General features: G+C 34.3%; 3 protein-coding genes across 5 annotated transcripts; 1 reads left to right on the top strand and 2 right to left on the bottom strand.

Moving 5' to 3' along the window:
- The first annotated feature begins 321 nt into the window (after positions 1-321).
- On the top strand, positions 322-3,139 carry LOC126758238 (uncharacterized). The gene has a single exon (XM_050472392.1). The coding sequence runs from the start codon at positions 512-514 to the stop codon at positions 2,513-2,515; it is 2,004 nt and encodes a 667-aa protein (XP_050328349.1). The 5' UTR covers positions 322-511; the 3' UTR covers positions 2,516-3,139.
- A 112-nt stretch (positions 3,140-3,251) lies between these two features.
- Positions 3,252-9,361, bottom strand: LOC126758244 (autophagy protein 5). Its single transcript, XM_050472408.1, has 6 exons — positions 9,051-9,361; positions 8,898-8,997; positions 7,683-7,788; positions 7,385-7,607; positions 4,087-4,192; positions 3,252-3,618 (listed from the first exon to the last, which is right to left on the bottom strand). The coding sequence occupies exons 1-6, from the start codon at positions 9,204-9,206 to the stop codon at positions 3,497-3,499; spliced, it is 813 nt and encodes a 270-aa protein (XP_050328365.1). The 5' UTR covers positions 9,207-9,361; the 3' UTR covers positions 3,252-3,496.
- Positions 9,362-10,435: 1,074 nt separating this feature from the next.
- On the bottom strand, positions 10,436-21,648 carry LOC126758243 (protein ABHD11). 3 transcript variants are annotated; one of them, XM_050472405.1, is made up of 5 exons: positions 21,325-21,644; positions 12,575-12,748; positions 12,262-12,491; positions 11,031-11,168; positions 10,436-10,965 (listed from the first exon to the last, which is right to left on the bottom strand). In XM_050472405.1, the coding sequence occupies exons 1-5, from the start codon at positions 21,562-21,564 to the stop codon at positions 10,833-10,835; spliced, it is 915 nt and encodes a 304-aa protein (XP_050328362.1). In that variant the 5' UTR covers positions 21,565-21,644; the 3' UTR covers positions 10,436-10,832. The 3 variants fall into 3 exon arrangements, with proteins under 3 accessions (XP_050328362.1, XP_050328363.1, XP_050328364.1); XM_050472406.1 differs by having other exon boundaries at positions 10,803-10,989; positions 11,036-11,168; positions 21,325-21,648; XM_050472407.1 differs by having other exon boundaries at positions 10,803-10,965; positions 11,036-11,168; positions 21,325-21,647.
- Between the last annotated feature and the right edge of the window lie 3,170 nt (positions 21,649-24,818).

A 24,818-nucleotide genomic window follows, 5' to 3' on the forward strand; every position in this document is an offset into this window, starting at 1 on the left:
ACATGACATGACTCACAGATACTAAACACATAAGCACTGCACGGAATTGGGAAAACACGTTCTGACTATACAATGTACAGTGTACACTATCTACATACGCATATGTATATACATTTGTACGTATTTGAACTAAAGCAACAGTTGAATTGCGTTTGTATTGGTTAGAACGACAAATGCTTACTTGCATCGTTCACTTGTTTCGTCCGCTATACTTCATGAATGTATGTATGTATATATATAAGCGCCATGTAGTTACAAATACATAGAAGATGAACCGAGCCAGAATGTCTGGCAAATGCTAGAGCAATTTTGCTGCTAATCGTTTAGTGTGGAAAGAAGAAACGGCGCAATCGAACGTGTATCATAGGAAGTCGCATTATTGCATACGGGAATATAATAATTTTTTAGAACAATAAAAGTTTATCGAGCGGTATAATTAAATTGTGGTTGTCCAAACATTGTATTTTTGGATGATAAAATCGGTTTAAAAATTATTAATGATTTTTATATAATGATATCTAAGTCAAATAATACACAAGTGCCAACAGCAGCAATAAATATTTTACAAAACACACATACAACAACAAATATGGCAAGTAATGGCGGTGCGAACAACCTCACAAATAATTCGAAAATGGGTTCTCGCCGAATATTTACACCTCATTTCAAGCTTCAAGTATTAGAATCATATCGAAAAGACAGCGATTGCAAAGGTAATCAACGGGCAACGGCCAGAAAATATAATATACATAGGAGACAAATTCAAAAATGGTTACAATGTGAATCGAATTTAAGATCTTCAGTTGCAAGTATAAATCATAGTGGCTTAAAACATCAGTTTCATAACGTTAGTCAACAACAACATCAGCAAGTGCCGATTATGATCCCAACGAATAGTAATAGTCAGTTTGGCTACCATCATTTTGAAAGTAAACCTCAGCAACTGCCCTTGGACACAGCTAGACACAGTGTCGCTACAAATTCTACTACAGTGCCATCAATACCAGTTGTGGTTCCATCAACGAATGCATCAACACAAGGGGTCTATGCAGCGGCGAACTTGGCCGCGGTGGTGGCGGCCGCCGCAGCAGCGGGTGCTATAGCTATCGCCAGCACTTCGACTACAAACACATCGTCACCACTATGTCAGACTGTAGTAAGTGGCAACACTGCAGGAATATCGTCACCAATTCTTCATACTCACCACCTTCAGCCTCACCACCACCATCATCATCATCATTACGATACGCCATACACTCATGCTTCTTCAAATATGTCTATACCGATACCCGTTCTAACACATATTTCCCCGCAACACCATCGGCATTACCCATACAACTTACCTCCGCATACCCATACACTGCTACAACCACAATCTCGGGTGTCAACAATACCGTCATTAATGTCGTCAACTTGTCTACCTGTGACTGTTTTGTCTTCAACTGACTTGGCTTCTTCAGGTTCGCCACAAACCAACATAACGGCAGAGGAAGTCCTATTCGAACGAAGTGAGGCAATTAATTCAATTGAATTGAGCGAACATGAAACGAAAATTGTAGTGGATAACATTGAAGACTGCTGTGGCCGCAAATCTTTAAATAAATATCCTCAAAGTGCATACATTGAAAATGGAAATCAAAAAGAATATGCTTTGCAAAACTATAACGCGACACAAGAATCATCAAACACACCGTGCCTAACTGTTACGCCAATCGATCTATCTATTGGCTCTCGACGTGAGAATGCTGAGAACATAAATTGTAGTTTAAGACATTTACCAAGTACTGATGATGTGGCTGAAAATAAAAACGAGAATGTGGTCGATTTGACTTTTAGGAAGCGGAAGGTTATTTCGAGGAATGATCAACCAAACAAACACATGAGAAATTCGGAAAATAATTCTTCCACTTTATTAACAAAAGTTAAAGAACCTAATGAAAGTGATGATGATGATGATGACATCGAAGTTGAAATGGAAATTAAGTCACCTCCTCCGAAACCAGTAAAATTATTTAAACCATATCTCCTTGACGAAAAAGATGAGAAATTTGATGAAAATGAGGAAATTTCAGAAAAAAAAGTTTCCGATGAAAACGAGAGTTGTATATCTACACTATATAAAATAGAGAGTGATGGAAAACCAATTAATTTTAATCTGTCAAATATTCCCGATCATAATTTTCAAGTAGAGAGTACGTACTTTCAAAGATGCAAGCCGTTAAATCTTCCAAGTGCCTTTCATAAGACTGCAATGTCAGCTACATCTCCAGTGATTCCATGTGCCGAAGGATCTCCTGTTTCAGGATATGAGAGTTCATCTTCAACATATAGTGAATCATCATATAAAGAGGAGTATTACAGAATAAATGAAGAAAGAACCTGTAATATTGATCTGCAAGTACATGCAGTCTGTGAGAATTTGACATGCCAAGAGAATTGCGTTCGAAAATGGTTAAATCAAGACACAAACTCAAACCCACCGGCAACTAATGCTTCCATTGTTTTGTATGCCTAAGTTTTTTAGATTGTAATTTGTAATCATTTACATACATTATTTTGTGTATACACATATGCAGCAAATTTTAAGTAATGATTATTTAAATTAAAAAAAAAAACGGAAAATCAAAAAATCTTTAGAGAGATTTATAGAAGGCTGTATATTGTATTTAAAAATTATGGCAATAACTGTAAACATATATATAATTATATATTTATCTTTATAATCCAAGTGGATAAAATTTATTAGTATCTACGGATGTAAATAAACACCCAAATGGGTAGTTTTCGGTAGTTGTAAGCAAAATGTAAAACCGTGACATTTAAAATGCAATAATTTTGAGAGTTAATGTTTCAACATATCAATATTAAATGAAATAAAATTATTTAGGATATAAGTATATTTTTATTTACATACACAGGATATGTATCACCGGTTTTAAAATGTCAATTAAAAAGTGGCTTAAGAATTAAAGCTTTAAATCAAATCGAAAATCTACAAGGAAATTTATGCATGTCATATGTACTCATATAAGATTTGTAATTTTTTGAAAAGTTATTTCTAAACTTGTATAGCTAAAGTTATAAAATAAAATGAGCTGCAATCAAATAAGTATAATAAAAGTACAAAGACTTAACTATATTTGGTTTTTGTTTTACTCTTTATTTATCCATATCTTTCAGCCTTCAGACAAGCCTTAACCATGATTCGGGTTATGAAATAATTTATTCAACCTGAACAGAAAACACTTCGCTTATTTTTGTACCAAATGAGAGATGAAATTTATTTGCAAACTTGGAAACAGCAAGAGAAAACTTAGAGAAACCGATTCAAATACAAAAATCATAAAAAATGCTTTGGTCCATTATAAGTTCCCATACACATATCTTCACTTTTCTCCTACTTTTTGGTCATAAATAGCAAGAATTTTCTTTTGCGGCAAAATCAGCTCAAAATTGAATGACTGCTTAATCTATACTCTTAAAGTATAATTAACAATTAAATATTAGATTCATAAACTAAAAATAAGTGTAGAAAATTATCCGGGTAACTTAAATGTTCGGATAACCATTGTAAATTTGCTCCATCGTGTATGCTGATACCTTGGGTCCGAACTTCAACTAAAAGAAAGAAAGGATATTAATAAAAACAAGAATAAATGTTAACTTCGGCTGCACCGAAGAATAATAAATTTAACAAGTCTATTATAACATAATAGAAACAGATCTTGATCGCTCAATTTGTCTGCCAGTGATCCGATCTAAACAATTTGTAAGGAAATTGTAGCGCTGCCTTTGATAATAATCTTCGCCATATTTCGCTAATACATCTTGTTAATTAAAAGAGTTTTCCATTCAAGGAAATGATTTTTATTGGTTAATTTGTATGGTTGCTAAGTGTGCAAATTTCAAAAACTGAGGGGCTAGTTTGAGCATATACAAACGTATTTAGCTAACACAACTCAGCTCGTCAGTTATCATTTATATATGTGCTCTATTTGGTCTCGGTGTTACGAACTTCGTGGCAATCTTTATACATATTACTTTTCAAGGTATAAATGTAATGACAAGTAGTGTATTTATACTTACCAACTTTTTTAAGTGGTGTCGACATCTCAATCATCAGTTCACCAACAGTTTTCTTTTGCCCGTTTTTGTTTATGGGTGTTATCAACTTTTGTATATAGGTATCTTCCTATAAATGCGAAAATTAAGAAATAATATTTTTTTATAATATATTGATTGACCAACAAGAGATATTTTGCAAAGCCATCAATTAAGAAAGGAGTTCTTCGGAAAAGAACTAAAGGTCTATTTATAAAACTTATTGAAACAATAATAATAATTGTAATAATATAGTACAATAGTTTTATTTAATTGAATTCAAAATTTCTCTTTATTTTTTAGTTTATGTATCTTGCATTTAGTTGAAAACTAAGCAGATAAACAATCCCTTTTGTGATTGTTAAAATGTTCAATCAGTTTTTTTTTTTTAATATTTAATATAACATAAATATATGGTAACATTTTAGCAAAATACTAGTATATGAAACTTCTATTTATGAACTTTAAATATTAATGCGTTCAAAATTAAATGTGTGCGGCTGAAGTTTTATTATATATAAAATTTTCTTCTGGAGAACCTCCTCTATCAACACATACTCCGAATGGGTTCGGTTAGTAAGGACTGCGTCGAATAAAATCTTTCAAACTAGTGATGCGAATATTCTGAACTAAAATATGTATTTTAGTTTAAAAATGTATTTTAGATTTGAAAAAAAAAGAAGCAGAAAACAATAATTATGTTTTATTAATTATTAATTTTTCCAGAACCCCATCAATTAGTGCTTTCATGGTAGTGTCCGATACTATCATAGTTGCTGAAGACTCTTTTTCTTTTAAGGGTTTGAAGGACTTTAGTCACTTTTTTGTTGTCTTTATCTCCCTTTTTACTAAAGCCCAACTCTCAATCGGCCTATGTTCTGAATAGTTTGGTCGATTCGCTACTCTGGGAATTAATCATTCTCTTGGAACCACTCTAAGGGTGTTTTACCATAGTGAACGTGAATTGATTGTACCCGATCAAATGAATGAACTGCTCTTTTTGCTTCAACTGTAACACCTGAAATTCCTTTGGAAACTTTGTAACATTTTTGGCTTTGAATTTTTCAAAAGCATTTCATCGGCTGTATAAATTTCTGTTCAGGTGCTCAGAAGAATCCGCTAAAACGTAAGTCTCGTCGTCCTTTATATAGCATTCGACTTTCGTAACAATATATTTCGCCAGCTTCTTAGCTCGTTGTTTTGCGGTTTCTTTCTTGACTGCGTTTCTCTCCGGAACTTTCAATATCCAGTCAATTCAGTCCTGCGTACGGAAGATTCTGAGCCAGTTTCCTTCTCGAAATGCTTGGGTGTTTCTTGATATTGGGCACAACGTTCATCGGACAATTTTCTTCGACGCAGTCCTTATTTTTAAGTTTGCCTCAATAACTTGAGTAAAACCTGAAACTGACCATTGCAAGCTCACAAAGTTTCCGTTATTCAAAAAAACACGAAAAAACGTTAACTTTGGCTTCATCGAAGCTAATATACCCTTCACAGGTACATTTCTTTTAGTAACTATGTGTCCAGTTTGTATGGAAGCTATATGGTATAGTAATCCGATCTAAACAATTTTTTCGGAGATGATGTTATTACCTTAAGCAGTAATCCATGTAAAATTTCGTGAAGATACCACGTCAAATGCGAAAGTTTTCCATACAAGCCCTTGATTCCGATCGTTCGGTTTGTATGGCAACTATATGCAATAGTGAGCCGATCTGAACAATTTCTTCCGATATTACATTATTTCTATGAACAATAACTCATACCAAATTTCGTGAAGATACCACGTCAAATGCGAAAGTTTTCCATACAAGCCCTTGATTCCGATCATTCAGTTTGTATGGCAACTATATGCATAGTGAGCCGTTCTGAACAATTTCTTCGATATTACATTATTTCTTGAACAATAACTCAACCAAATTTCGTGAATATATTTTGTCAAATGCAAAAGTCCATACAAGAACTTGATTCCGATCGTTCAGTTTGTATGGCAGCTATATGCTATAGTTAACGGATCTCATCAATTTCTTCAGAGATTACATTGTTGCTTAGAAAATAATCTATACCAAATTTGGTGAATATATTTTGTCAAATGCAAAAGTTTTCCATACAAGAACTTGATTCCGATCGTTCAGTCTATATGGCAGCTATATGTTATAGTGGTCTGATATCGGCTGTTCCGACAAATGAGCAGCTTCTTGAAGATAAAATGACGTTTGCAAAATTTTAAAACGATATCTTAAAAACTGAGGGACTAGTTCGTATATACACAGATAGACAGACGGACGGACATGGCTAAATCGACTCAGTTCAACATTCTGATCATTTATATATACTTTATAGTTTCTCCGACGCTTCCTTCTGGGTGTTACAAACTTCGTGACAAACTTAATATACCCTATTCAGGGTATAATAACGTGCCACAATTAAGCTACAAATTACGCTATAAACTCAAACTTCAATTGAACTGTAATAGTGGCACGGCACAGTTTCATGTTATTAAGATTAAAAATTAAAAAGCATTGGGCGAGGTATCGCTCATTGTTCAATAAAATCCCAAGTTAGATGCATAACATTTTCACTTTTCGGTTTAAAAATCGCGAAAACTGACCACAATTCCGCCTAATTTCCATATAACGCTTTGACTTAATCGAGCAAGTACAATCTTCTATAAGAGTGTAGAGCTGCTCCAGCACTGAAAGTATTCGACGCAATCTCCCCGGGGGAAGCAGAGGAAGATCACCACTCCGTTGGAAATAGGATAGAAGTTTACTTCTGCATACGAAATAGAGATAACCGGAAGTTTTGTGGGATAAGAAAAGTATTAAACCTATCAATTAGATTAAGATATCTCACAGATTGAGAGATATTTTGGAAAAAAAAAGTCAGCCATATTCAATGAGGGTCTCATATACGGTATCTGGGTTTGAAAAGTTCTAGTCCGATTTCGATAATTTTTAGCAGGCATTATAATCTTTCTTCGATATACTTATGTTTGAAGTGAGAGAAGCTGATGGAATTTAGTTAGGAAGTAGATGGGGTCAAATCCGTCCAACTTGGGAATTTTATATGGGCGGCAAAAGTGGTTATTATCTGATTTCATTGCAATGTACATATATTTTTTAAACTACAGCAGCGCCTACAGCTATCGCTATTAGTTTCTGGTGTTACAAACAACCGCAAGGCGAGTAAAACTATTGTACTCTGTGCAACATATTGCGAGAGTATAAAATCTGCTTTATTAGCATAAGAAATTGTAAAATTGTTTATGATATATACTCACATCAGCATAAAATCGAACTGGAATGTATTTAAATGTTTCTTGATCTCCATTAGCCTCCATCAAACGCCTATTAATCGCCCAAAACTGATCAAATTTATCATTACTTAATCCTTGCCAGAGTTGGTTGTGATCCTTCTTTTGCATCGAAGATATTATTTGTCCTCTATGCTTCAGAACATCAGCTTCCTTTAAACATGACATAAAATGTGATTCCAAGAGGTCTCTGTAAATAATTATACATATTACATATAAATTGTATTTTAGATTATATAATTGTATTTAATGAAAAAACACAAACCTAGTTGAAAGCTTCACTAAGACGTCTTCTGGGAATTTAGAAAAATGTATTGTAAGATACCACGGCACACTATCTTCTTCAGGATATAATAGATCGTATAAAACCCCTTTATTAAAACAAGAGTCAATATTACTTCGTATGCTACATATTTATCATATTTTAGATATATCACGTAAATTATGCATATTTCATTTAAATAGACTTCCCCTAAATTTACATTCAGAGAGAATATAGAATGACGCATGCCATGTCCTACGGAGTAGAGTTATGGGCCAACACATTAAGGGAAAATAACCTACGTAAAGCCCAGAAAAAAGTATATCACACAGCTGCTCTAAGAATGGTATCGGCTTACCGAACAGTTTCAGGCGAAACTACATCGGTAATTAAGAGAGAATAAAGATCGTTCGGTTTGTATGGCAGCTATATGCTATAGTGAGCCGATCTGAACAATTTCTTTGGAGATTACATTGTTGTCTTAGCAAATAATCTACACAAGGTGCTCGATGTGAGACATACTGTTGCTGTTGTTGTTTTCGCGGCAGTTGACAGTCGTTGGCCGGATAAAAAATCCGGGTCCGTTCCAGTTACGTAAACTCGACTGCCGTGGGAGACGATTAACTCGGATTTTATCGTGCCAACCCTGTGTAATAAGTAGTACACTTTTGTTTCGTATTTGGTACCTAAGTTATTGGAACTTGTGGGCTTTTGGTAAAAGGCATTTTATGGCCGTGAAAATTGTCCGATTGAGTAAATAAAATTAATAGAACTTTTACTGATATTTATATTAAAAAATGATTATAAATGAATTAGTGAAGTGTTAGTGAATATAAAAGTTAAAAATATAAGTGTAAGATTCATTATAAATCGGATAAACACGCGTTTTAAATAGTTGAATTTTCGAACTTTAAATGCAAATATCTCAAAAACCATAAGTCAGCGGCACCTATATATATGACCTCCTCTATTCGTACATACCAATTTTAACACCGAAATCGGTGGATGCTATTCTAAAATCTACCCTTTTAACGCAGTCATTGAGCTATTTAAAATGGCAATATATGATATAAATAAATCTTCTCATCTACCTTGATAGGTAGCATAACTGGTTGCCTATGCCATATTCATCAAAAACAGTTAAGTGAAATTTAGGGGACATTTTCCAACTCACCTCTTTGGTTTTTAGTAAATTTGACTTAAGTTTACTTAACTTACCAATTGGATAATGCAGTTTTAAAGGGATTCCATTGTAATCAAACCATACGTTTCCGTCCTGTTGTTCGTGTGATATATAACGACTAAAATATTTTTTAACCTATAGAAATAGTTTTACATACATTAACATGCTTAAAAAATTTAATCTTATACCTTATCCGTTACTAGAGGTAAATAACTTAAACGCGAGACCATCAAGTAAAAGTTTTCAGGCTGTTGTAAACCGACGATTTCTTCCGAGTCAGCTTGAAAGCAAATAGCAATTTGACCCTCCCAGATCATTCTTAAAATCTCCCGATCATGAGCCATTTTATTTACCCAATTAAAAAAACGCTTCGTTATTATACTACTTGTAGCAAAAATAACCAAGTAAATTAACAAAGATAATATTTTAAAATCTGCCTTGTTTTTATCGGTAAAACATAGTGTACCTGTCTGTCAACAATTCAACAGCAAATACATTTCGATACCAATAATCGGAAATTATGCCTTCACTCATTATGACATTATAGGGTGTTGATACCAGCAATTAAATAAGATCTCAGCATTTGTAGTTGATGACATCATTCAACTTCATAAGGGGGATTATCTTGCTCTTGTAAGATTGCATGATGACATAAAATACAAAAATCGTATACCGAAATATGCAAGGACACGAGAGTGCACACTGCAGAATCTAAATATATATGAACAGCTGATTCGGTCCATTTATTGTGAATGAATAAGAAACATGACTTTCGATATAAATGGGCTATGTACGGATAGGGGAGGGGGATATTAATGTTATACTATGTTCGGACCGACATTGAAAACACATTTGTATGTTGTTTTCGATGAGTTTTCACTGACAACTATCAATAGCGGCATTCTCTTGCTCTTGCAAGATTGCACGATGACTCAAAATGCAAAAATCCTATACCGAAATATACAAGGCCAAGAGAGCACCGATTGCAGAATCTAGTGATATATGACGGCATGAAAATAAACGTGGGGTTTGGTCTGACATATTTATAGCCATTGCAAATAATTTTCTGCGTGTGTTTGTTGTTGTGCCGTTGCACCAAGAGGAAAATTCTGCAATTTGGGCACCGTGCAAGGTTCTGCAAGAGCAAGAGAATCTCCTTAATATGAGAATATCAAGCGACAGCTGATTTTGTATATGGAATGTAAACAAATATCAAGTGACAATTTAGGGCCGGTAAAATATGTCTTCCAAAAACATCGATTAAACTAGAGCAGGCACCGATTATAATGAGTGGAATGTAAGTTTTCAAGTAGTTTTCAGCGAAAACTGTGTTTTCGTTTGACAGATTTTACATGGACGAAAACACAAGCTTTTGTGCGAAAACCAGATTTTCTCACGAAAACATGTTTTCGTTGTCGGTCCGAACATAGCATAAGCACGTTCAATGATATTTGAAAAATATCTTTGGGGTTTTATGTGACAATCCCACTTCTGACATCAATTGTAACGGTTTTTCGATAAATCTTCTACCTTGTAACTCACTCTTCTCTGAATTGTTAAATAAAAATCCAAGTTAATGCCTATACACTTATCTTTATTTCTACTTCCAACAACTTAACGCCAGCGATAAGGGATGTCCACCTTATTACAGTGTGAGAGCGCCTCATAATTAGCGTTTTTATAACATTTTCCATTATAACCAGATCGGACAAAATAATAATTTTTGGGTATTTAAATTAAAACACGTAACATTTTATTACGATTGAAAATTACTATATAGTGGTCATTTAATATATCGAGAACTTTGACAGCTGATCGAGTTCAGGATTTTTTGACGTTTGGGAATTGCTCTCTCACTTCTAATGGGAGATGAGTTGGACATCTCTTTATCTCTGTCGTAGATTCTACTTTGTTCTCGTACCGATATTCTTCACAATATAACATGTAAAATAATCTAAGTTTATTTAAATTTATCGCTTCAAAAAATCCACGACTAAATTAACAAACATTTCCGGCTGATCAAAATGGACTAAATGACCCGCATCAAGCCAATGTAGTTCCGAGTTAGGAAACATTTGTTGAATATCCGGCCAACTATTAGGACTGTTAAAAAGACATAATGTTTATCTACTAAAATATTAATATATATATATGTATAATTTCTTTACTCAACAAAATTGGATTGATTCCCACAGATGAACATCACTGGTCCTCTAAAAGGTGGTAAATCCTTCACATGCTCCTGGAAGTCGTTGAATAATCTCAAATTTTTGTGAAGAGTACCAATATTAGGAACCCAATAGAATCTAAAACAGAGATAACATATAAGATTTTACTTAATTTAAAATGAACGATAATAAGTTTTTTTAATACTTTAGATATCTTAAGATTGGATCAAACTTTAGAAAAAAAACTGTGTAGTTTCTGTAAATCTTTTATTTATTAGTTGGCATTGTGCATCTGTTGGCGTTAGGGAAAACGAACAAAAGCATCGTGATTCTTGTGAGATTTTAGACTAGCTTTTCCATATCAGACACACTGAGCCCTCCATATAGCCTTTATGTTCGTTTATATACATTGTAAATATCATTGATAAAATTAATTATATAATATCCACTTATTGGTTATGAGCGATTTTTTTCAATATCTGTAATTTCAGTTATTGCTAATTTTGGGTACATTTCATGTACCACTTCAAACATCTACTATACTTCATTTCATTTTTTCTTGATAAATTCATTGACAATATCAAAAATCATAAGAACGGTACACTGCCGAGACGAAAAATTGCATATATGTACGTATTTACCATACCTGTTACTTTTATGCTATACTAATATTGCGATCACAAGTAACGCTATTAAACTTTACAAGTTTTTTGTGGACTGCTATTGGAATCCCAATTCACAGAATCGAACTGCTATTGCAATTTACAGAATCGAATTGCTATCACAATTCACAGGATGAAACTACTATTGCAATCGGAATTCGAGTGAACTGCTATTTACAAAACGTGACCGTAGTAGTGATATGCGATTTTTCAGTCACAGTAAAATAAAATCACCGGTAGTGTAATATCGTTCATCATTACCACTTATCCGTTTGTACAAAAATAAATCGAATATACCGACCGTAAATAAAATTGGGTGTGTGAACGGAATGCCAGTTGAAACTTTAAATAATTTCTTCATCAGCCATTCTGTTCTAAATTGGTTTATCCTTCGATTCCAATTAAAAATTATATGATTATTGAACAAGCTACCTTAACTTCATGAGAAAAAATTACAACTTCATTAAAATATGAAAACTACGAAGGATGATGCATTTTCTGAAAGCGGCATTGATTTGAAATTCAAGTTTGCAAAGAGACCTAGATATTTGATTTTCTGTTATACATACTCTCCAGTATTCCGTTTTCTCAAATTCATCAATATAAACTCAACAGTTGCTTGAACTCCCACTGCTTTTTTAATTTGATCTTCAGCTATTTTGCGCCCTTGTCCTAATGAATATTTCGCAGGAATATCAACATTTTCCATAGCTTTAAATATTTCATCCATTTGATGAAAGTCTCGCGGCACTGCAATGGGAGATATGTCAATAATAATTGCCCGGTCCACAAGTTCCGGCTTGAAAATAAAAAATATAAATAAATTTAATTGTTGCATAAGCGGACGAAATTCTATTAACGAATATAATATGGGATACTAACATGCTTAAGAGCTAAATGCATCATCGTTCTGCCTCCCATGCTATGGCCCATTGCACATGTTTTTGTAATTCCTTTACTTTTCATTAATTCTGAAATATCTACTGCCATATGGGCAGAACTATGCTCAGTTGTATGGGGACTGTCGCCGTGATTTCTCGCATCTACAGTAAATATCTGTAAAAAAAAAAAACATTTTATCAAAGAAATTATAGTGTAAACCATCCTTTTACTGTTGAATTCTCACAGTTTGATGGGTTGAGTGTAATAAAATATTATTTCAGGACTGACATCATTTTACTTAAATTTAGAGGTTTTTGTTGTTGTACAGAGTATCTACTCATACATGCAGAGAGGTGGGTTTTGGATATGTAGAAGTTTAGCCTTCTACAGTATTCAGAGTGAAGTTGCGCAAAGGTAATCCTGATTTCAGGCGGCATTTCAAGCTATTATTCTGCGACGTATGGTGTATAAACACCAAGAAACCCATATACTAGTAGGGAATCAATGCAGGTGTTAGTTTTTCCCCTATGAATAGCATTCGCTGCTTGTCTGAAGTTTGTCGCGTCCAAAGTGTGGTCGTTATTCTGCAGCAGGAATGTTTACTTGATTTTGTTGTTATTATTATCCAGGCCTTGTTTGGATGGTAATACATATGTTAATTGTCATAAAGATCGTCTTACGGGAGCCCCAAGAAACGTGCTCTTTTGATGAGGTTGGACAATATAAGGACAATAGGGATTGTTGATCCGATTCAAACCATTTTTCACATAGCGGCATACTATTATCAGAATAGGATTTAACGAAGTGCGTAATTTTTCGAATTCACCCATTTTCGCAGGGAGGATAGGTAGGCCAAAAATATTCAGGGGTGTTGTGGAATCTGATAGTTGTCGGAATCAGAATTGAAACCGATCAAAAAAAGCAGTAGGTGTCATGAATTCAGACATTATTGGTTTGATATTCGAAACAGAATTTGTATCGGTTTTGGGTGTCACGGAAACCAATTTTATCGGTTTTGCTGTCAGAAACAAAGCAAGAAGATAATCGCACACAGATTTGAAATGCAAGTTAAGAAATCAAGTTATTTAATTGTTACAAATTAATTTATCTTTATTTCTATAGGAGAAAACATATGAATAAAAAACGTAATGTTTTAATTATTGAGTTTTGAAAAAAAAATGCGGATATTTAAGGTGGGAGCCTGTTTTAGAAGCTTAAAAAATTGATAATTGGTTAAAGCGAAATTTCAAGGGTTTATAGATATATATTTAAACATCATCCGAAAATTGTTTGGATACGAATTCTTTGATATTCTGCCTTAGGGAACCAATTGCTCGATGCATCTCGCATGTGCATTTGTCGGACAGCGGGCAGTTGCAGGTTGCAATTTCTATCGGAAACAAAAAATTCTAAGAGATTTGTTAATAACTTATGTTCAAGTTAAACTAGGAAAATTTCAAAAACAATTGTAAAATTCTAAAAAATTTTTAAAATTAAAAAAAAAAGTGGCCAAAAAAATGTTACTTTTTGTTGTTTAAACATATTTTCAAACTTAACTTTTCTTATTTTTTTTTAGTTTAAATAGAAGATAATAATTTAATGCCAAAGATAATAAACTTTGCCCCAAAAATCGTAAAAATGAAAAACCGAGAAATCGCGCGTCAAAGTCTTCGCTTTCTGCCCATACATTTTAAAGAGATTTAAGCAAAAAAAAAATTCAATTAGTTTGAAGATTCTAAAGCAGTTTTCTCCCTTGAAGAAGATTTACAAAACGTAATAAACGTAACTTAACACCCAAATGCGTCTTTATTCATTCACTAAATGTTATCTCTTAAAATTTTCCTTTAATTCGGAACTTATTAAAAACTTTAAAGAGATTGCTTCCAAATGTATATCATCACATTAGTAAACAGCTGGTTCGAATATTGGTTTTGCGTATGTTCGAAAAGACGAAAATCCAATCAGATTCTGTGACACCATTGAAAATCAGAATTGGTTTGTAATTCTGACAGCTAAGCAATTCTGTCTTGGATTTCACAACACCCCTGATTAGCATTGGGCAAATTCGGTTATTAGAGGTTGAATGGTTTAGGATATAAGTATAACTTATTAAAGGGCGGGCCTGCACTCACTTTTTAACATTTTTTCAACTATAAATGCCCCTCGCTAATGAAATTTCTTGTACTTAGTAACAGCCTGTTATTGTGAAGCTTAGTTATGGCTGTTTACAAGATTAACGGCGTTTTGTGAGCGTAGCAATGGTCCGATTCCGTCCATCTGCAATACCAACCCTCCTTGTGTGTGAGACATGTTTACAAAGATTCATCAAGATTCTCAATATTTACTCAAGTTATCGTTTACACGGACGGAGAGACAGTTTCTCGGTCTCGTCATCCTGATAACTTATATCTACAGGATTTTTCAATAAGAGTGATATGTTTTCTTTTCTTAAAAAAAACACACTATTTGTTTTTTATTTAGTGTGATTCTTTAATCATTGAAGAGATTCTGGTTTATTTATTTTTATTTATTTATTTATTTAACACCAATCGACACTATACATCTAATAACAATTATAATGCTAAATAAGACAACAGGCTTAAACATATAAAATTAGGAATTAAACTCGTGACCTAGTTCGTATGCTAGTATTTTAATAAAGCTTTTTTAACGATCTTTCTGAGGTTCTGTAGAGACCCGCTGAAGAAGTTGATGTCACCGTGCAAAGAGTTTATCAATCTACAGATTCTTTCCTTTTCCTTTCCATCTGTCTAAGGTTAAGCTCATTTGCTACGATTTCAAAGTCTGCAAGGATTTCTGGGGCATCAATTAGTCCATTGAGGATTTTGAATAAGAAGATGAGGTCCTATACCGCTCTCCATTGATAGTAACGGTGTCGCCAGCTTCATTTCGACAAACTGTCAATTTAGGATATCATTCCGCTAACAAAAAAGGTTGCGTTTCCTTTTTGACTGTGTCGACGTTGACTTATAGTATATGGATAGACGTGTAGAGTGCACATCATTATTTGTTCGCATGTAATATGTCAACGGGAACCAGGTAAAAATGCGTTGTCGCCAATCTAGCGACTACAAACGCAGTGGCGCGTTTTCATGGTCGATGTTCTTTCTCCTTTGCGCATCACACTCAACATAGTCTTATACAGAAGTACATTTCATCACTGTTCTGTTAAGGGGGGAGCCTGATTTAGAAGCTTCAAAATATCTAATTTTTTTTTTGCTTAAATCTCCTTAAAAATAATCTAAAAATATGTTCCAAAAGTTTTATATGGGAATTTGAAATATTTTCGAAACTAGAAGGAAAACAGTGACCGGGCGTATAGGAGATATATGAGTGATTGGGCAGAAAGCGAAAACTTTGACGCGCGATTCTTCCAGCTGCGGTCAAGTACCATGGAACGCAAAAGGACTAAACATTTTAGTCAGTTTCTCTGAAAAAATACTAAAACTTTTTTCGTCGCTTTTGGCCCAGGATACGTTTGGCTTTCTGAGGGGTGTATTGGACAATATTGGTTTCCTAACATTTTTTTCAGCTTTCTATATCAAATAATCTGTATTTTTGTTTGGCGTTAATTTCTGAATACAATTAGAAATGTTAGTTAAATTGTTTCATTCTGTTTTATATTGAGGAAATCGCGTGATTTGCCATTTTTACGTAGTTTTAGTCTTTTTCTTTATGAGTTCTAAAATATCGGAAGGATATTTAGTATAAAAGCTTTTTGTTTAGGAACAGTAGTACTTTCCCAAGCCGATTCTTGAATAGTTTTCGTCAAAACATGAACTTCATTTTCTAAAGTATATTGTTTCTGTTTTTATATTTACTTTAACATCAATATATTTGTAGAGCATAACTTTGAAATACTCTCAATCCGTATGTCTATTAGAGAGATAAGGTGGTTTGTTTTAGATGGCAATTTAGGATTAGATATACTGGCGAATGGTCCTAGTTTAAGTCCAATCCATTTTCTATGGTAATGAAGGTCTTAAGATATTTGTCGAGTGATGAAAAATTCGATCAGCTCAGGTCATTTTCTTGTGTCGGAAGGCCAGTAAATCGGCTTGCCAGTAGACATGAAGTCCACCTATGATGAAGTTCTGGGTACAAGTCCATTTTGATATTGTGTCTAGGTGTGCTATATATTTCGGTAATACTTATTTTTCCGAAACTAGATTCAACCGATAAGGTCGTGGATTGGAACTTTAGGACACTTATATTAATTTCTTCGTATTGGGGAATATTATCTCTGATAATTATGGCACTCTCCCTCTTGCATTGTTATTTATGTACGTGGTTCGAAGAATACGTTTCGTAGGTTTTGAATTTAACGAAAGTCTCATTTGTATAATTGGTCTCTGATATAAGACAAATATCATCTTTTTCAACATGGAGTAATCTCTCCAATTCTTTTCTACGTTTGAGCAAGCCATTTGCAATCCAGGTCATAATTTTTATGGGTTTAATTTTTGCGTCTTACTATCGCTTTGTTGTCGTTCTAATTGAATCAGCTTCAAAGCGTTGGTACAAAATCAGCAGGCTTTAATATGCAATTAACCTCCATAAGGATAAACTCAGACTACTGGTCGCATTTTACACTGGCAACTGCAAGCTGAAGAAGCATTTACACAACATGAGCTTAGCTTCTTGCGTGAATTGCCCAAGCCTGAAACACCAGAACACCTGGTAATCGACTGGACACCAGTCGGTATACGCAGGCTTAAAGCCCTAGGATCCATTTTTCCCAGACAGGAATCAAATCGCTTCGCTAGCACCCAGCAGAATATTGCACTTTATCAATGTGCTGGGGTTATGTGAGTCTCTGTGATTTAGGATAGGGCACAATAGACCTAAGTTCACGGTGCAATCCTCATGTAATAATCAAATCTAATCTAAATGGGACCACATAACTCGTGCTCCACTCCTTATGTGTCTTAAGGCCTGAGCAGGTCTTAAGATGCCTCCATCCATTGCATGTATTACACCTGTCCGAGGTAGAGTTGGGATGGAGCCTTTTGGCGCAAACGCAGCAGAAAAATTCCTCCGGGCCCGTGTTGGACTCAATATCAGCACCAGTCAGGAGGATACGGAGCAACACTGCTGCAAGGCGTTGCTCTAGTGACGACAAACTTAAATTAATACTCACCGATCCAATCGGGGTTAGATCGCTGAAAAAACAGCCCTTGGCCGGATAAAATCCGGGTCAATTCTAGTGCGTAGAACGGGCTGTCATGGGAATCGCAATGCTGTCATTTTGATATGTATTTATTTCTTAGACGAAGTTAGATAGATTTAGAACACCATCCACCGATTTCGGGGTTAAAATTTGAATAGATCTGGCACTCTTGTAAACTTTTTATTATATTTGTAATTCAAGTTCAAAAATTTAACAATTGTTTGCATGTAATTTCTCCATTTGTAATGAATTTTAAACTTATACGGTGTAGTTGGCATACATTAACGCCTTTTAAATTTTCTCTGGCGTAGAAGGTAAATACTGATAGAGTTGGTGTTTCACATGACTATGACTACTATTCATGTATGTATATGAGGTAGAATATTTAGTTTTGTGCGTTTGCAAACAACAATATAAGTGTAATTATAATGAATAAATCATAATTGATAATTGTAATATAATATTAATAGGTTAATCAACATCGTTCATGCTAGAACTCCTGAAAAGCTCATTCATTTAACAAAAATATTACAGTGTTACTAAACTATTTATCTGAATATATAACTGGGTAAATTTTAGAATATCATCCCTCGATGTTGCTAACACTTATATTTTTAAAAGTCTCGATTAAAAATTCAAAAATTGGTATTAATCACACTTAGTATTTCACATTTTTTACTTTGTATATTTAAATATACCCTCTAAACATTGAAATAAGTTCAAATTTCACTTTTATGGTGTTATATTATAGCTAAATTTATTAATTCGAAAATTACTTAGCCTACTCATCGTTGAAAAGGTTAGATTACAATTATGAGGAAAACGAGCATCGCCACATCTTAAACACCAAATATGTAGAATTTTGAACGATTTTTCTTTGTTTGTATTTTCGCGTGATTTTTTTTCTATATTAACTATAATAAAAAATTCTTTCCAACATTTTTCAAGCCATAACTGAGTTGTGAACACTTTTTCCTTATCCTTATAAAACTCTATGATAATACTATTATAAAATTTAAATCATAACGAGGTGACTGAAGTACTTTCGCGTAGTACTCCTTTCTGCGTTGGCGGCCTTTAGCCGCGCATTGAAAAAATAACCCTGGTCGATCCAATACCCAAGGTGACTGAAGGGGGTATTCTACTGTAGAATTTTGAAAAATTCGATTTTTTTTTCATATACGTATTTAAAGTTTAGACCCTTAAGAACATATCCTCCAAAGGATTTTTAAAAATTAAAATTATTTTAAGAGCTACAGTTACTTTAGTGACGCAGTACCTAGCCCGGTTCGGCCGTATCGAATTTTTTACACGCGTTTTTCTCGAAACTACTTTTTTCCACACGATACCGGCATTATCTCAAGTTCTATACAACCGATTTACTTGAAATTTTGTGTGAACCTTCTTTATATAATCCTTTATCGTTCCTACTAGCATCGCGTCAAAATTTTTGTTTTTAATATTTTTAAAAAATTCAGGAATTTCAAAAAAAAAAAAAAGCGTAAAAATGATTTTTATTGTCAGACAGACGCCATTTTTCAAAAAAAAAATTTTCGTGTTTCCTGAAATAGGGACTATAACAGCATCCTTACTGATTAAGAATTTCTTTTGATTTTTTTTTTCAGACCACCAGGAGAGTCAGGATCAATGTCACCAGGATGCGACATTTTTTCTTACACCTGTCTCTCCCCCCTCACCCAATCATTTAAATTTTTAATATTTTTTTGTAAATTTTTTTTTCTGTATTCTTAAGATATCAATAAAAACACCATAAAAAAATGGATAGTAAATATATTAATTGCCTTTTTTTACGACACTTTAAAAATTACCTGAAATTCATGCTTCTAGAGTAGGATACCCCCTGAAGTACTTTTGCCTAGTACTACTTTCTGTGTTGGCAGCCTTCGTCCGCGCTTTAACAAAATAACCCTTGTCGAGCCAATACTTGGGATGACTGAAGTACTTTTGCGTTGTACTCCTTTAAAAATCAAAGTATTTTATTACGTAATATTATTATTCAATATTACTTAGAAAGATTGTTTATAGTAATTTTAATTTGAAATATAATTTATAGGTGCTTGTTTTTATTAGAACTAAGATTGCTAAATAAAGAAAGAGGAATTATAGCGACAAAGAGAAATTTCAGGGAGTTGCTCATATTTGCTTATTATCATATGGCAACGCTCAGTTTACTCATTATTGTTAGCACATAAATGATGCTCACTACGAGTGTAAAAAGTAATTTTTAAAATATAAATTCTTACTTATAAAACCTGCAAAAAGTGTAAATTGTGAATTTGTTTAAATGTTTGTAGTTTAATTAAATGAAATTGAAGTTAAAAATGTGCATAAAATGTGTTTAATGTAGTGAAATAGCTTGTTGAAATGTTTAAATTTGGGAATTACCTACAATATTTTTTAATCAGGAGGACTTCCTCTTTCCAACGGTACCTTCAGATCGCGGCGCCAAAGAAATCGGAATTGTGCCATTTGACAGACTGCAACCCTTTGGTTGTTGTTAAATAAATAGATTCGAACAAAAGTTTAATATTGATAAAAACTATTTTTGCACAATATAATGTAAAAAATATGTACAAACGAATTAGTGAAGTGTTATTGAACATAAAAATTAAAAATATAAGTGAAAAAATAATTTGAAATCAAAAAATACGCAATTCAAATAGTGGTAAGTTTCAACTTTCAACGCAAATATCTCAAAAATTATAAATTTCCTGCGGCTATAACTATAATCTGTAGACCTAATTTATTCCCGAAATCCTGGGACGGTATATTAAAATTTTTCCAATTTTTGAACTTTAAATGCAAATGTCTCAAAACCCATAAGTATATATACATATATAATTTCTTGATTTAGAGGATCTGCTCTATCCGTACATACCCATTTTAACCCCAAAATCAAAGGATGCTATTCTAAAATTACCCCCATAAGTATATATATATATCTTGATTTGGAGGATCTGCTCTATCCGTACATACCCATTTTAACCCCAAAATCAAGGGATGCTATTCTAAAATTTACCCGCATTCTGTATTTATCTTAATCTTGAAGCAGGGTGCCACTATAGTATTTACCCTAATATTATTAGGGTAAATTTTAGAATAGCATCCCCAGATTTCGGGGTTAAAATGGGTATGTACGGATAGGGGAGGTCCTCCAGATTAAGAAAATAAAAACATATAGTTGCCGCTGACTTATGGTTTTGAGATATTGGCATTCGAAGTTCAAAAATTCAACTATTTAAAATGCGTGTTTCTCCCATTCATAATGAATTTTATAGTTGTATTATTAACTTTTAGATCCACTAACACTTCACTAATTCGATTCTAACCATTTATTTTATATTAAATAATGCAAAATTCTAGATCGCAGCCTATTATTCAAATCAACAATTTTTAATCGACAAAAACAACTAAACTACAATAACAGATTAATGACATCGATTACGACACCAATTGTGCCCAGCTTATAAGAAAAAAAAAGTACAAATGTTTTATTAGAAAAAATATTCAATCATGGCACTCCTAATGACAATCTTACCATTTTATCCACTTTACTTTCCAATGTTCGAGCAACAGTTTTCCAATTACGCTGGGAACCAAAGAGCCCGTGCATTATTATTAGAGGCAAATGTGCAGAGTTATTTTCCCCATAAAGTGTATACGCCATTTGTATTGGAGTTATGCTGGAAAAGGAACGCATCATAGGAGAAGCATATAAAGCTTTTTCTATGCATCTCTTTAATAAGAATTTAGGAATCATTTGATTGGTAAAATACATGTAATATTTAAACAATGAGAAACTGATGTCAGAAATTTACACAACTAAGTAGTTTCCGCAAAGAGAATTCATAAAATCGATACTTTCCGATAGACACAATGGCAATATTTCGATTCTTTCGGCGGTATTTGTCATGACATGTAAAGAAAAACAAAACAAAATAATACCATGTTCAGACCGAAAATTTAAAAGATTAGATTATATTTAAGCATTTCATAACCCAACAGTGTTCTCACTGCCGTTAGAAAGATCAAAAAACAGCTGTTATTGTCATTCAAGAATTCACATCGCTTATTATTTATCAAAAGAAAAGATTGTCATATAGTATTTTGAAATAAAAACACGGTTTTTTTTAATATTTTGCATATAATAGAAATAATGGATGCATTTTTTCATTTGTTAAGTCGATTTTCAGATGAAATTAGATTCTTTGCTTTAAAAAAAATTTGTTTGTTTACATTTTTTTCCCTTTGTAGTGTCTAAATCAGCTGTGATAAAGTAACAGATTTCCAGTGCTGACAAGTAGATTGCGCAAAATCAGAGTCGCACAGAGAGATTTAGCGTGAAGTGATTTGGAACTGTCATTTTTGTATGGCGAAATCTTGATAAATTTTTAAGATTAGTGGGATAATCCATTCAACAGCCGAAATCGAGTGATTAAGTGTCGGTCTGAACATGGTATAAGAGCGAATGGCATATAAAATTGTGGAACTTTAAAGTGAAATATCTCGAAAACTATGAGTCTGAGGACGGTATATGTGTATACATTTTTTAATCCTGAGGACCTCCTCTATCCATCCGTACCATCAAATCGCGGCGCCGAAAGAATCGTAATCGTGCCGACACAATAGAATTATCATAGGCCTCGCAGTAAAATGCTGACAATTTATTGCCAGAAAAGCTATTGTAACGATAATATAATAATAAAAATGAGCTACGTCAAAACTGTAGCGCATATGGGATTGTTATATAAAAATTCCACAAAGTCCGATTTCTTTAGCGGCGCGATCTGAAGGTACCGTTGGAAAGAATAAGTTCTCTTGATTATAGGTACCAAAAACAATTAGTTTACTAGATATTTGACTATAAAGTTTAAAAATTCCAAAAATTGCAACATTTCAACTAAGCTATTTCACTATATTTAACACAATTTACGCACATTTTTCACTTTGAATTAATTAAATAAAACTGTAAATATTTAAACAAATTCGCATTTTACACTTTTTGCTTAGGATCCAGCTCTCAAGAAATTTTAAAACTTCATATAAAAAACGCTTAAGAAATAGTCAAGAAAATTTCCCGCGGTAAATTTTATTTACATAATTGCAAGCATGTTTTAGCTGTCATTTTACATAAAGACATTCTTCGCCATCAAATTGTTGAGGAAGGTAAGTTTTAAATATATATAATTTTTATTTAAATTATTAATTTAAATTTGTTAAATGTTTTTGTTAAGAATAAATACAGAAGGTGCGCCAGTTTGCAATAGTCATTTACAATAAATTGACCGAATCAGCTGTTCATACATCACTAGATTCTGCAATGGGTGCTCTCGCGCCCATGCATATTTCGGTATAAAATTCTTACATTTTGTGTCATCGTGCAATCATGCAAGAGCAAGCGAATACCCTTCATGTCTTTTCGTTGTAGCGGATCTGCAAATTATAATATTTCTATGTTTTTCTCAGTTAAACTTTTCATTTGCCTCATGCGCAAGTTACGTTGCAAGCCAAATCGCTGCCGAAGTCAACGTCACCAATAAACCCCAACTTACACATTGACTGATCTGCATAAATGCAACCAAAGCATGTTTAAGGTGCGCCAATTCCCAATAGCTCTTCCCCCGGCGGGTACTGCATCGAATAGTTTCAGAGCTGGAGTGTTTTCGTCCATTCGGGCAACATGACCTAGCCAGCGTAGCCGTTGTCTTTTAATTCGCCGAACTAAGTCAATGTCGTCATATATCTCATATAGCTCATCGTTCCATAGGATGCGATATTCGCTGTGGCCAACGTGCCATAAATCTTTCGCAGAACTTTTCTCGCGAAAACTCACAACGTCCACAAATCAGTTGTTGTCATCGTCCAAGCCTCTGCACCATATAGCAGGACGGGAATTACGAGTGACTTATAGAGTTTGATTTTTGTTCGTCGAGAGAGAACTTTACTTCTCAATTGCCTACTCAGTCCGAAGTAGCACCTGTTGGTAAGAGATATTTTGCGTTGGATTTCCAGGCTGACATTGTTGGTGGTGTTTGCCAGGCATTTTCAGTACCAATTGACAGTGTGGAATGGACACACTAACCACCTTGGTAGGGTTCGAGGCCCATCTAAAACCTCTGCCGTACTATGGGTCCGGCACCCGGTTGCAATGGAACTCCACATCAAACTGACAGAAAGTCAATTCTACCCGCGTTTGGGTACAAACCACAACCACCACGATACTCCCCGAGGGGCCAGTCCGCATGATCAGGTTGGAGTTACCTCCAAGGGCTCCTGCTCCCCGTGGTACCAGAATTAAGTCTCCGGTCAGGCTTCGTAGCCGAACTAAAAGTTATGACTGTCAACAGTGACGTGAGAGCCAAGTCGCGAGTACGACGACTGTTTGTTTGATGACAGGAAATATTTCGTCTTGCCCTCGTTCACTGCCAGACCCATTTGCTTTGCTTCCTTGTCCAGTCAGGAGAAAGCAGAACTAACGGCGGGGGTGTTGAGGCCGATGAGTTGAAGAAGTCGCACGATAGGGAGTCGACTTGTCTGAAATCTCGTTTGGTATCGAACGGCTTGGAGAGGTTCTTCCCGATCCATGGCGCATGGTGAATATCTGGTCGGTTGTTGATTTGCCAGGTCTAAGGCCACTCTCATGAGGTCCAATCAGTTTGTTGACGGTGGGCTTTAATCTTTCACACAATACGCTCAATAGAACCGTATACGCGATGTTTAGGAGGCTTAACCCACGGTAGTTGGCGCAGATTGTGGGGCCTCTATTTTTGTGGATTTGGCAGAGCACACTTAAATTCCAATCGTTGGGCATGTTTTCGTCCGACCATATTTTACAAAGAAGCTGATGCATGCTCCTTATCAGTTCTTCGACGCCGGGTTTGAATAGCTCGGCCATCAATCCATCGGCTCGCGCCGCTTTGTTTTTCTTCAGACAGGTAGTTGCTATTCGAACTTCTTCATGGTCGGGCAATGGAACGTATGCTCCATCGTCATCGATTGGGGAATCAGCTTCGACTCCTCCTGGCGTTGTAC

This window comes from Bactrocera neohumeralis, chromosome 5, assembly GCF_024586455.1.
Source record: "Bactrocera neohumeralis isolate Rockhampton chromosome 5, APGP_CSIRO_Bneo_wtdbg2-racon-allhic-juicebox.fasta_v2, whole genome shotgun sequence".
NCBI lineage: Eukaryota > Metazoa > Arthropoda > Insecta > Diptera > Tephritidae > Bactrocera > Bactrocera neohumeralis.

Excerpts from the sequence above, each read along its gene's own strand:
- LOC126758238 (XM_050472392.1), top strand. The coding sequence starts at position 512 with ATGATATCTAAGTCAAATAATACACAAGTGCCAACAGCAGCAATAAAT.
- LOC126758244 (XM_050472408.1), bottom strand. The coding sequence starts at position 9,206 with ATGGCTCATGATCGGGAGATTTTAAGAATGATCTGGGAGGGTCAAATT. Across the intron at positions 7,789-8,897 it reads AAAACTGCATTATCCAATTG|GGGTTTTATACGATCTATTA; the intron begins GTAAGTTAAGTA and ends GTTTTAATAAAG. Across the intron at positions 4,193-7,384 it reads CAGTTCGATTTTATGCTGAT|GAAGATACCTATATACAAAA; the intron begins GTGAGTATATAT and ends TCGCATTTATAG.
- LOC126758243 (XM_050472405.1), bottom strand. The coding sequence starts at position 21,564 with ATGTATTTTACCAATCAAATGATTCCTAAATTCTTATTAAAGAGATGC. Across the intron at positions 12,492-12,574 it reads TGCATTTAGCTCTTAAGCAT|CCGGAACTTGTGGACCGGGC; the intron begins GTTAGTATCCCA and ends TTTATTTTCAAG. Across the intron at positions 11,169-12,261 it reads AGAAAACGGAATACTGGAGA|ATTCTATTGGGTTCCTAATA; the intron begins GTATGTATAACA and ends TCTCTGTTTTAG.